Below are 13323 nucleotides of genomic sequence, written 5' to 3'. Positions count from 1 at the left end.
CTCTTCCAATGTAGACAAATTGAACTCCATGTATTTTTTCAGTGGAGGACCTTTCCATTGGGCACATCTACATGTGGAATTAATATGCCTGAATTTTCTGCACAGAAAAAATTCAGGTGCATTAAACTGCACCCAGGCACACATCTGAACTGGTGCCCAATGGGAGCGAATTTGCTCCCAATGGGAGCTGTTCAGTTCAGGGCTGCTCCTGCTCTGCTCTGCCCCATTCCAGCAGCCAGGAGAAGCACCAGGTTCCCCTAGGTGCTAGCCTGGGGCTGACAGGGGGTATAGGGGCTAGTCCTAATCTCTGGGTGGGGGGGTTAGGGAGAAGGGGCTGGGAGCTGTCCCATCTCTGTGGCCTCCCAGCCACAGCAGAGATCAGGACTGGTCCAGTCCATCTCCTCAGGGCTGGAAGGTAAGGAAATCAGGGCTCAGCCAGGCAGCAACTGGGCCCTCTGCTGCCTGGGAGCTATGTGCTCCTACTTTTCATAGATGATAAATGCAGAAGAAACTATTTTAATCATCCAGTCTCACCTCCTAATACAAGCATATCATATGCCATAGGATTTCCCTAACAATTTCTATTTGAAACTAAACCAGGTTTGGTTTTAAATTTCTGGTAATGAAGAATTCATCACAACTCTAGGTAAATTGTTCCAGTGTTTAATTACTTTTGCTGAGTTGCCCATCCTCAGCTTTCAGATGCTGGATTTTTTATACCTTCTAACCAGGAGCAGATTCAATATTTGGCAGAGGGAAGTGTAGGAGCAGTCCAGGCTACAGAGGTGGCTGCACTCTCTTGCTGCCTCCCCATTGTGAACAGATAGCTCCACCAGAGTCTCTGGGGATTTTTTTTAAAGCTCCCAAAGCAGGTAAGAATCCCACACTTCTCCTCCATGCTCAAAGGCGTGCCCCTCTCCTGCCTGCTGCTGCTGGTTTTCCCACTATCCCAGGGCAGGGGGAAGCTTCAAAGCTGCTCCTGCCCGCTCCACCTGGGCTGTGCTCAGTGGGGACAGCAGCAGTGGACATGAGCAGGGAGATTCGCCCCACACTGAGCTGCTCTCAGAGGAGACTGGGCAGGTTGGGGGAATTCACCCTCCTCCTGCCCATCGCCACTGTTGTGGGGTTTCCAGCTGAGTCCAATCCCTATGCAGCCACACTGGAGCAGACATGTGCTGCCTTAAAGGTTCCTTCAGCCTGAACAGTGAAAAACAGCAGCAGCAGGCAGGGGAGGTGCCTTTGAGCACAGAAAGGGGAAAGAAGGGGACAATTCTTGTGTACTTTGGGAACCTTAAAATAGTTCCCAGGAGCTCCCATGATGTGGTCCAGTCCAAAATGTTGAGGGGAAGAAGTTTCAGCCATGTTCCCCTGCTTCCCCCTCCCAGATCTGCCTCTGTTTCTAACAATACTTACCTAGGCAGGTGCTAATTATTGTGCCACAAAATTCAATACCTTAATTTATCTTCCTCCCACATTAGTTAAATGTCTCATATAACTCTGTACTTATTAAAAAAAAAAAGAAAGAAATCCAGAATAATTTGGATCAACAGCACATTCCTCAAAGAAAAAGCCCTAAAGTGAACTGACAGTGAATGTTTTTTTCATCAGATATTTATGATCATAATATTCAGTGGAATTTTGAAGGTGCAGAATTATTGTAACTGATCAACCTGTTGTAACTGTAAGCAGTAATTACTTTGCAGTGCTGGGAGAGACAAATCTGGATATGTATTATTGTACTGTAAACATATTATGTTTAATGTATAAAAATTACAAGTGATCAGAGCTGGCATATATCAGAGTTAGATGATACATTAGTTGAATATATAAAGTTAGAGAATAGGCCTAAATAGCATTGATTAAGTTATTTTATATCTAATTTCTTGTCATGAATACTGAAATATAGACATTGTAACTTGCAGTTGTATTCAAAAGGTCCATTGTTCAACTCACCACTTTCAAAAACCTCATTAAAAAAAAAATCTATCTGCTTTGAAGTTCATTCCCCTACTGATTTATAGAAAAAAATGATTCAAGAACTATCTAAAATAGTAGCAATTGAAAAGATAATGTGGAATAAAAGGATATGTTTTGTGGATAGTGTCTCCAGGAATGAGGTGACTGTGTTTTGGAATGTAATCAGAGCTTCGCACTTACATGATTCTTCAGTTGTGAGCAGACTGCTGGATATCACTCCTAGGAAAGAAGCAATGGTTAAAGTAGTTCTGGTCTTTATGATTCTTGGGAATAGAGGCATAACACAATTGTGTCCTGCATAGCAGCATTCGGGCTGCTATTTTTGTACCCTTCCTAAGGTGCCTTTGAGGGCTCATGCCCTACTTGCAAACCCCACCTCCCCTTTGGTAAACTACTGCTTGGGAACCTCAAGGAATCTTGGGAGTTAAAGATCATTTGAAACAATCACTTTAGATATGAACAGACAGACAAATTATGCAGAGTTAAAAAGGAGGGAAGGGATCTTACTGCATGTCATCTTACTGTTGCCCCACTGTAACTGTTTTGTGTCTCCTTTCCTATTCCACAATAAGTGGATGTTAAGCTGCAGGAATTTAGCCCTGTTTCATTCAGGATTAGATTTTACTAACCAGGGATAGGAATGGATACACAAAACAATTACCAGTACTCAACTGACACCTGGTAACTCTCCCTCTAGTTGTCAGTAGGATTCATTTGTTTGTCTCTACCCAAAATGCTTTAAAGCCATCAAGAGCATTTAAAATGTGATTTACTTTCCCCTTTTGTGCTGTTATTTTGTAGTTTACTCAGAGACAAAGACAATAAACAAGTCGGTTTCTCAGGCGATTTTAAACTAATGGAACACTACAGTATTTAGGTTGCAAGCACTGTTGGAAATATGTCAGTCCGAATAAAGATGTTTTATTAGCATTATTTTAAGGGAACTATGAAATATTTCTAATACTGCAAGGTTTAGAAATCTAGTTTTGTAAAGTCTTTAGTTTTGTAAAGTCTCATGTTCTTTCCTGTTAAAAACAAATTGGGAGTATCAAAACTTACACAATGTGACCAGGGACAGGGAATGGCTAAAGCTGAGCTATATAAAAATTATTTAGACATGTATCTGTTTTAAAATGGTAAAGAGGCAACTGGAAATCCAAATTAACTTAAATAGCTAACAAGCTATATCTTGTAAACATTGTTGAGCTAAAGTGTTGGTCACGAAGATATCTAAGAGCACACAAAAAAATTGTTCATGGTTATTTAAAAGATGTGGACACAAGTTCATTCCAATATACTTAGAGAGTACATCAATATGCTTAGCAATGTAAAAACATGTCCCAAGGATTTTACAATCTAGTATAAAGACATACTATTACTATTTGAAGATCCACATTAGTTTGTCTACTAAATTACAAGCGAGTTGGTAGTTGCCTAAATCTCAGCAGCAGAGGGTTTATATTTACCTCCTAATGTCCATTCAGAGTTGCATTAGACTTTAAGAGTGGATTCATTTTTAAATGGATTCATTTTTAAAATGGTAAAAATTAATTTGCTTTGGAGCTGATGTTGAGACTGGTGTCTCCTTGACTCCACTAAACTTATATTTGTTCAGCTACCTTCTTCGGAACATTCCATTAGCTTGATGGCCAACATACAAAGAACAGCTATTCAAACTCTAGCTGGAAAAAAAATCAGTTCAAATATCACACCAACATGGTTGGTTTCCAACTGACTGCCAGTGAAGTTTCATATTTGCGTTAAAATTCTCCAACAGACAAATGCAAAATTTTCTTGAATTAGGTCCTTTTCAGCCAAGTGCTTCTCATGTGGCCTTGCTCCAAGTACACCCTAACACCTTCTGCAGCTCATCTCCAGAGGTGAAATCTAGCATGCCTTCTTCTGGATACTGAGATAATTGATTTTTGCAGAGCCTAGGCGTATCGTTGCCTTTAAGAAACTCTATAAGCCATACAAAATGTTCTCTTGCTGTATATTTGCATTTCATTTAAATTTACTTCATCCTGGTGGGATGTCCAAGATCCACAAAATTTTTTTTTTTTTTTAGTTTATTTAGCTACTTTCATGGATGTCATGCTTTGCTATTTCTATTTACCATCTCAGGGAATGCAGAGGTTTTGTGTCCTGTTTCTCCTATTCTTTTAATGCTACAGGGAAGTAATTAGTGAGCTCATTGCTGTATAAATTGGTTTCATCCAATTTAACTCTTCAGTCATTTTAATTAAAAGAACTAAGACCCGCTCTTGTTAGAATAATTCCCGTCCTAGAGTATCTTCCCTTCTGTGCCTTGTAGCTTGCCAGCTCAGTTTGCTTGTCTGTGTCCCTCAGCTCCCTGTTTTTTCCACATCATCCTCCTCTTCCCAGCTATGCATCATACAGCCTCAGAATATCTTTTCCGAGCCTACTTATCAGAACACACCTATACCTCAGACTTATTCCAAGGCATCCCGATATATACCATAACTAAAAGCAAATTAAAATATGGAACTGGCCAATGTGAACACCTGCCTTACAACTGCTCACTCATGTAACCCTTAGCTTTGGTATCCCTTCCTAGTTTATGCCATCCTTTCTTCCATTATATCCTTTTCATTTGCCTAATATTTTCCTCACTTAAGCCCATGATAAAACCCTTGATAAGGCTACACTGATCTGACCACACTGATAAGAAAAAAAATTGATGGCTCTCTCTCTTCAATCCAATCTCCATAGACATAGGTGGCACAAGGCTGGGGATAACGGGACTTATGCCCCCACAAATGCAGGGCAGTGGTGGCAGCGTGGAGTACAGCAGAGCAGCCCCAGGTGTGGGCTCCAGGTGGCTGCAGCTGTGGTGGGGGCACACAAAGACAGACACACAGCCGCATCCTGCAGCTTCAGAATGGAGTACTGCCCACCACAACAGGTAAGTCTGTCGTGGAGAAGAGGCGTGGGCAGGCAGATCAAGGCCCCCCACAGTGAGGGAGGGAGTGGGGAAGAGGCAGGGGCAGGGGCAGGAGCTGGGGTGAATGTGGCCCTGGGGCGGGTCGTGAGACACTCGGAGCCCAGGTGGCTCATCCAAGGGCATGGGGGCACTCCGGCTGCAGTGTTGTATCCCAGCAGAGGCACAGCAGGCACGTGCCCCCAGGATCTGTGTGCGGGGCAGAGGCAGGCTGCCATGGCGCACTGGGCTCTGTGCCCCACTGCTGCTGCTCTGGGAGTGGCACCATGTGCCTGTCACCACTGGGCTGTGGCACAACATGTGCCCACACGGCAGCAGGACACACATGGCATTGAGCCACTCCTGGGGCAGCAGCAGCAGGGCGCAGAGCCCAGCCCACAGCAGCAGCCCACCTCCACCCCTCACACAGATCTGGGGACACATGCCTACAATGGCTCTGCAAGGGTGCACAGAGGGGAAGGAGCCCCCCTAGACAAGCCACTCAGGCTCTGAGGGTCCCACAACCTACCCTGGCTCTGGGGGAACAGACAAGGAGCTGCAAGGTCATTGCCCAGCCCCACTCCTGAGAGCTGCAGGGTTGGTGTGTGTATTGTGTGCGTGTCTCCTACCCAAGTTGGGGGCAGGGTGTGCGCATGTGTGTATATGCATGTGCTGCACTTTCAAACCCGGCTTCTCCCCCACCCTCTGGTGCCTTCTCCCCACTCTCATCCTGGATATCCTTCAAATTATTATGGTCACCCTGTACCTGAACAGTGCTTATTCCTCAGTTATTCCACACTTCATGAGGTGTTGCACTTCATACCTGAGGTTTGTAAATTACAGTGAGGTCCTTAGCTATAACATGCTAGTTAATTCCCATATGGTGTAACAGTTGTTTTAGTTAATGTATTAAAAGAACTATTTGAAGGGTCACATGGTTGCAGTTGTTAATGAAAGCAGAGCTAAGATGGCAAAAAGAGACTATAGTTTCATAAGTTTCAAAGAGCTTTGTGGGTAGCATCCCAAAAAGCAAAAATACTTCAAGAAATGCATTCAGCTGAAGAAATGCGCTATTTTCTTACTAGAGCATGTTTTCTTATCCGGATTCAAGGTAAAGCCTTCGTAGCAGTCACAGCTATAGGAGCCATCAGTATTCACACAGACTTGCTGGCAGTCATGGGTTCCCCGTGCACACACATCCACTCCTACAGAAGGAGAACTTGCATTGATTGAATATAATTTAAGCTTCTTTAATACTTCACTGTGTTTCTGTTAAGACCCAAACCATGAGCTTGCTTGCCTTTCTGGATAAGGTGGGATTAATTAGTTAATTAATAATAACAACCACCACCGCCATGCAGTGGTTGTTTGGTGGGCTAGGATATGAGATAAGTGTGGCTAAACTCCATGCCACAATGATGCACATGGCCTTCTAATCCATAACTATTGTCTTCAGTTATTTCCAGGTCTGAGGAGCGTTACAAGTAATAACTGTTGTTATATGTTGACTTGTATAACATGAGGTATTACATGTAGACCCATAGAAAAGTTGACCAACCCCTTGCTTCAGACAGGATCATTCCTGACTAGTATTTCTAACAATTGTAGATACTGTTCTAGAACAGGAAATGGACGGCTCATGTGTCTCCAGTTCTTACCTGAAGAAGGGAGAAATAAGTAAACTGGGATTATACTTACAGGAGATAAACATAAGATTCCAGGTAGTTTCTCAAAACAAACCAAAACATATTAAAGCATAAAGGAGAGAGACTTTTTAGAGTAGGATACATTCAGTTCTTACTGGAGCAGGTTTTCCGATCTGAATTCAAGGTGTAGCCTTCATAGCAGTCACATCCATAGGACCCATCAATATTCAGACAGATCTGCTGGCAATCGTGGGTTCCAAGTGCACATATATTTGGTCCTATTGCAAGCATTTTATATACACATTATACACACAGGGAGCACACTATGCCTCCCCAAACAGTTATACTGTTTTAACACTTCATATTTACAAACAGATTACCAATAGGAATGAAACTAGGAAGCCCCATTACACATGGTCACCATGCAATGATTGTTTTCGGGACTAGGATATGGGATGACTAAATTCCTATTCAGTGTACACACCACAAAAAGCTGTTATGACATCAGGCACTAACTGGGAACTCCTTTGTAATCATATCCAAAGAGGAGAGAGGCACTACTTTACTCTGATACAGCTTGATAACGTGCAGTTAACACAGGAGTGGCAATTCAGAGTAGATCTCCCAACACCAGCTGTGTCCCTCCACACGCCATCCCCTAGGTGCTGATGTGCCACTAACTGTATGTCACAGAGAGTGTGTATGGCCTCTCAGCCCCCAAAAACAATATCTACTTCACTCCTTCCACAAGTCAGGAAGCACTTGCTATTTATATCTAATGAGTTTACAATAACCCGGGGCCCATTAGATGTGAAGCACTAGCTAGGTGTCAAACAGTATTTGTGGGTATTGGTTTAGAGCAGGATACATTCAATATGTACATACTACATTTAAAAGAGTTTGGAGAGGTCATGTGTTACATGTCAAAGCATTACTAGAAAAAAGAAAACAGGTAAAGAAGATCATTGCCTTTAAAAAACTGAACAAAAGTTAGCAGGGAGCTTCCCAAAGATAACTATGTAACTTAATAGAGTAAAAAGAAATATTTTTCTCCTGAATGCATTTACTAAACCAAGATTAAATTCTTACTGGAGCAAGTTTTCTTATCTGGATTCAAGGTGTAGCCTTCGTAGCAGTCACATCTGAAGGACACGTTTACATTCACACATAGCTGCTCACAGTCATGGGTTCCAAGTGCACATACATCCACTCCTGTCAGAGACATTGTACAGAGGAAGCACATAGTCACTGCCAAAGCTGTCTACCTTTTAACATTGCACATTTCTAAATATATTTCCACTAAGATCAAACCAGGGCCCTACACTACTCGTGTTGGCTGTGCAGTTGAACTAAATGTGTAATACCGAGATATTTTTGCTGAGCAATCACATCATGAAAAATGATGACATTTTGCCCTTACTGGCACCACTTCTGTACCCATATACATAGACATGCAAGCAGCACTTGGCCACCTTTAAGTGAAGCAGGATTTGGCCCCTAGTTGTTTGGGTTTTTTTTTTTACCCTGACACTGATTTGCTATGGCTGTGTGCAGTTTACAAAGGAATGGAAAATGGAGGTCTGGAGAGGCACAGTGTAGGTGATCTTCCAGCCCCATTCCCAGCTCTGAGGCTTGGTCTGCAGCTAATCTTCATGCAGCATTGTGCATAGCCTGCCAACCTCCCATACTACATATTGCCCTGTAAATCATAGGAGTCTTACAGTTCATATCTGGCATGTACATTATCATGGAGTCTTCAGATATGCTACAGCATCTTTATAATGAACCCACAGAGACTAGAAGAAAATTTCATTAAGAGAGGGTGTTCACTATAATAGAGTAAGTTAATTTGCTGCATAATGAAAATACTGCTTCCTGCTGCTGGGATTGTTTAAAGTGGGGTTTGTTCTGCATCAAGGGCCAGCTCCCAGTTACTGACATTATTGCATCTTTAAAAAGTTTTAGAAGGAACATACTTCTCACAATGTTAGTAGAAACAGGGAGGAGATGGAAGAGGGTTATTGCTTTTAAGACTTTAATAGATGCTGACTAGAAGTCTCCCAAACAGAACCAGAAAAAATAACCCATTAGAGAGAGAAAGAGAGAGAGAGACTTCTTTCAGCTGAACACATCCCATTCTTACTGGAGCAAGTTTTCCTGTCTGCATTCAAGGTGTAGCCTTCGTAGCAGTCACATCTGAAGGACCCATCAGCATTCACACAGAGCTGCTCGCAGTCATGGGTTCCGAGTCCACATGCATCAACCCCTGTCATAGGTGTTTTACAGAACAAGAACAAAGTCATGACCAAGGTTGTATATATCTTGTAACATTTCACGTTTAAAAGTATTTTCCTTTGTGATTGAAATCAGGGCTGAATATTGTATATTATCCATTCAGTGGCTGTTTGCTGGACTAGGATTTGTAATAGAAAAAACTTTCTATCCAGTGTCCACATCACAAGTAGATATTAGAACATATGGCATTACTGATGACCCTTTCAAAAATCAGAAGTGATAAAGTATTCATTGAAGTGACCAAACCTGTCACAGTTAGAAGTACTTTAACCTCTGAGCTATTGGGCAAAAGGTATGGGAAGCAGAAAGATGGCATGCCCAGCAGGAATGATTAAGGGCTGGCTCTAGGAGAAGGTCCATATGAGGGAAGCAGCTTGCAGCCTGGAGTCAGGCACCTAACACCCTGGGAAGGGTAGGGCTCATGCCCCTGTCTTTGGTATCTCCTATTGACTAAATTAGGTGAATCCTTCCTCACAACACTGGGTTTTGTGGGTGCCATTCCTAAACATTTATTTCTTCCCATGCATGGTAAAGAGGTGCCCAATTTGGAGCTATAGATTGTACTAGTGGAAAAGGCATTTAAACATTCAGCACTACAAGGCTCAATAATACCTGTGTCCTTTCTCCCCTGCTTGTGGACAGGACCCAGCTCAAAATCATGGCACTATGAATCAGGCTTCTATGTTTCTATTCTTTGCTCTGCCAGTCATGCACCATGTGACCATATGCAGTAGGCACAACTCCGTCTTCCCCCTGCTTCTCCCCTACCTTCCCCTGTACCAGTTCACTGCCTGAGACCTGGTGCTTCATGGCTGGCTATCTCCACATAGGATGGTCACTAGTAAGAAATTCTTCTCTCCAGGCCTTGGGGCCCTGAGGCTAAAGAAACCTCCCGTGGCTGGAACATACCCATCCCATCAAGGTGAGGAGAATGAACGTCGCAGTAAGTCGGTACCACTCCTACTCTTCCCCACCTAACCCCTGATGCTGGTAGACAGCTGAACTGGTGATGTACCTACTCCCAACTCCAACTATTTCAAGGGCCTTTGGATATACCCATGAGAGAATCTAGAATTTTGCAAAGGGAGGTACGGATGGTAAGGTGCATGCAGCATCACATGTAACACAACACATTTTCTCCAATTAAAAAAGCTTTACTAGGGCCTAAAGCTCCATTATTCAATTTAAGATTGAAGCTAAAACAAACATAACTTAATTGGAATTAATTTTAAAAATCTGCCGGGCAGTGAAATAGGAGTTTCATTACCAGGAGCAGCTAACAGACAGCAGAATTGCTAAAGAATGGGTAGCCTGACTGGTGGAACATCAAGACTATTAAAAAGAAGAGGGGGTTGTTAATACCTATAGAAAGAAGAGTTTAGAAGGGATCAGGTAGATTATAATGAGCCATGAAGTCGATTGACTGTCTCAGCACTGCCTGACTAGAAATGCTGCTGCCACTGCCAGGCAGTGGGTTTTAAATTTTGGGTGAAGCAGGAATCAGGGGGGATGCAAGTGTACCAGTGTATCCCCACCCTCCGATCCATTCCTGGTTATACCACATTTCTGGGTGCTGTTTCAAGTCATCCTGATAAAATTAAATTATTATGAAGTACTTAAATGAAAAGAGGGAGGCAAACGCAAACCAGTATCTTGAGTTATTTCAGCTGCTACTTTTAAACAAGCATGGGAGGGTTCTCATGCTTCAAATTTTACTGCAAGCAGAAAGAAAGTAGGAAAGAGGAAGCATGTTTTCACAAGTCAAAGAGAAGTTTGCTGTACTCAGAAATAGTAAGATACATTTTTTAACTCAGTCCAGCACTGTCTTCTTACTGGAGCAAGATTTCCTGTCTGGATTCAAGGTGAAGCCTTCGTAGCAGTCACAGGTATAGGAGCCATCGGTACTGACACAGACCTGCTCACAATCATGGGTCCCAAGTGCACACATATCCACATCTGTGAAAGGCATTTTAAAGGAGTTAAACAAAAAACTGATTACCTGCAGGATACCACATGGTACAGATTAACCATCGTTAACTGTTCACTGGACTTGGATATAAGATCTCATAGGATTTTCCTCCACAATGCACCTCATAAATATGTGTATATAATATCTGACACCATTTGGCAATTTATTTGTAGTCATCACACAGAGGCATTCACTGAACTGAACCTGTCTCTCACCGCAGGCAGGGAAAGACATACAAAATAAGTCAGTGCACAAGCACTGCAAGAACATAGGCTGGAAGGGATCTCTTCGGCCACTGAGTTCAGTCCCTTCCTACCATATCATATTATCGTTTTCATAAATGCATTGAATCTGTTTAACAACTAATTAAGTTTTACTCACAATCATGGAATCTGGTTTCTAAAATCCATTATAACTGCCCTGAATAAGACCACTGTCATGTGCAATGAAGACTGGCAGGAAGACCACAAACACTGACAGCAATAAACTGCAATAGATCAGTGTCAAGGGAGTTATCTCCTGAAGGACCCTATTAATCACACTGAGATCTCAAATGATTTCATATCTGCACTCACAATCTGAAAGCTAAGACAAGAAGCAAGTTAATGATACATGCACATGGTATAAAACATGAGAGAGTTAGAGACTAGTGAGAACAGAAAAATACTGCAGGGTGACTAGGAGAATAGGGATCTTACCCTCTTCAGGGATAAGAATGGGGAAAAACATGACAAGAATGCATACTATTCTCCAGCTTGTGGAGTACAGAAGCAACAGCAGCCAGTTATCCATCTGTGCCACATCCAAAGGACAACTATAGAAGGGCAGGATGGGAGAAAAGTCTCTAGAATGCATAACTTTGCAATCAGGAGATTCATTAAGGCACAAGAAGTTCCCAAAGGCAGAGCTGTTTCTGTAGTTGGTTTATTGTTGCCACATTACATACACATTTTAGAATCATATGGGCAGCAAAATACAAAATGATATTCACCTTTGAGCAGGGGAATGAAAAAGCAAACAAATATATCAGGGGAAAATCATCTAGGATGCAAGTACTCAACAGGCATGTGAACACCTGGCAGGTAGTAACAGGAAAAGACATTTAGTGAACAGCAAACCGGATAGAAGTTTGGAGTGTGACACAGTAGGCGAAAAGGCTGTTTTGGGGTTGCCTATGCAGCATGCCTTCACAAAGCTGTGGCTTTCCATTCATCTTCCAAAGCCCATCTCTCAAACAACCAGAGCTTGCTGGTCTTTAGGATGGTTATTTGAGACAGGGTTCACTTAACAGGGTAACAATAAAGTGCCTGGGGCCAATTAGCTTTGTCAAACACCAAAGCAGAATGGAGAAAAACAGCAGAAAAAGTGAATGAGAAAAATAGCATTTGATGAAAGTAAGATGGTACTGGAGATTTCTAAAGGCATCTATAGAACTTAGACTCTTCTTCCAAGGATGATGGAAGAGGTACCTAATCCCTATATTAGGTCTGAAAAAATCTCAACCCAAGCACGTATCATTCTGTCCTGTTATTCCCTTGAAAACCAGAGGCTTTGTCTCAATGGCCTAGCTTTCAATAAAAATCCACAAATTATGTTTTTCTTAAAAGATGAAGAGCTCTAACATAACTAGCCCCCAGTTTTGCGGTATAGGCAAACCAAGCTTCCACTGACCTAGACAACATTACAAAGCTAAGAAGTTTTTCTTCTCAGTGGTGGTCTTGTTTTGAACAATGTCCCCAATGCGCTGAACATTTGATTTTAGCCCAACCACGTTGTCCTTGAACATTAAGCATATTGTTTCCCATGGTGCCACTTTGGCTTGGTTTGGTTTACTTGCTGTCTGTGTATATCAATTTTTCCTTGACCAAGTACTAGGCTGTGGCTATAGAACAGGATTTTGTTTTCTACAATCTTAAAGGTCCCTTAGAGTCACTCTGGCTATTAGCAACCTTTTGAACAAGTTATCCTGTCTTTTGAGAACAGAAATTGATTCTCCTATTTTGGCAAATGAGTCTTAGAGACCAAATCCTGGCTTGCAATGTACTTGGGTGCACGTCAGAAAACCCAGAGTTATTAACGGGTGCATAAGTTAATCAACTCTGTTCTGCTCATTTCTCCAAACCTCTGCACGAAGGCTATATGGGTCTCAGGAGAGCCTGGTCTGCATGTTTATTTTGCAGAGGATTATGCCCGTTTCCTGACACCAGCCAGAACTCAGCCATCACACCAATAACTCAGCATACTAAGAAGCCAAACCTCAAGGTATTTCCTAAGTTACTAATAACTGAGTAAAGTGTCCTAACTGCAAATGGTCCTCCACATTTCTTTTATAATGAACTAATAAAATATGTCTATATTCACTGCCCACATTTGAAGTTTTGATGGTAGTTTAGTTTTATGCTTTGATTCCATTTTTGGCAGGTACTGAGACAAATAATAGATTCTCCACAGTATCGCCTCACAATCAGCTGAAGTTTAATATTCTTCAGTATTCT

General features: G+C 42.2%; 1 protein-coding gene across 1 annotated transcript in view; it reads right to left on the bottom strand.

Annotated features, from left to right (window-relative positions):
• Positions 1 to 1920: 1920 nt before the first annotated feature.
• The window catches only part of MATN3 (matrilin 3), an 18744-nt gene continuing 7341 nt past the window's right edge, over positions 1921 to 13323 (bottom strand). Inside the window, exons 4-9 of the mRNA XM_019538131.1 lie at positions 10693 to 10815; positions 8708 to 8830; positions 7654 to 7776; positions 6720 to 6842; positions 6001 to 6123; positions 1921 to 2196 (exon numbers count right to left, since the gene is read on the bottom strand). Coding sequence (XP_019393676.1) covers positions 2033 to 2196; positions 6001 to 6123; positions 6720 to 6842; positions 7654 to 7776; positions 8708 to 8830; positions 10693 to 10815 — 779 coding nt within the window. The 3' untranslated portion in view covers positions 1921 to 2032. The remainder of the gene's footprint in view (positions 2197 to 6000; positions 6124 to 6719; positions 6843 to 7653; positions 7777 to 8707; positions 8831 to 10692; positions 10816 to 13323) is intronic.

The sequence above is a fragment of the Crocodylus porosus genome, unplaced genomic scaffold (genome assembly GCF_001723895.1).
Source record: "Crocodylus porosus isolate Cpor-Errol unplaced genomic scaffold, CroPor_comp1, whole genome shotgun sequence".
NCBI lineage: Eukaryota > Metazoa > Chordata > Crocodylia > Crocodylidae > Crocodylus > Crocodylus porosus.
This window is presented reverse-complemented; position numbering and strand designations above follow the sequence as displayed.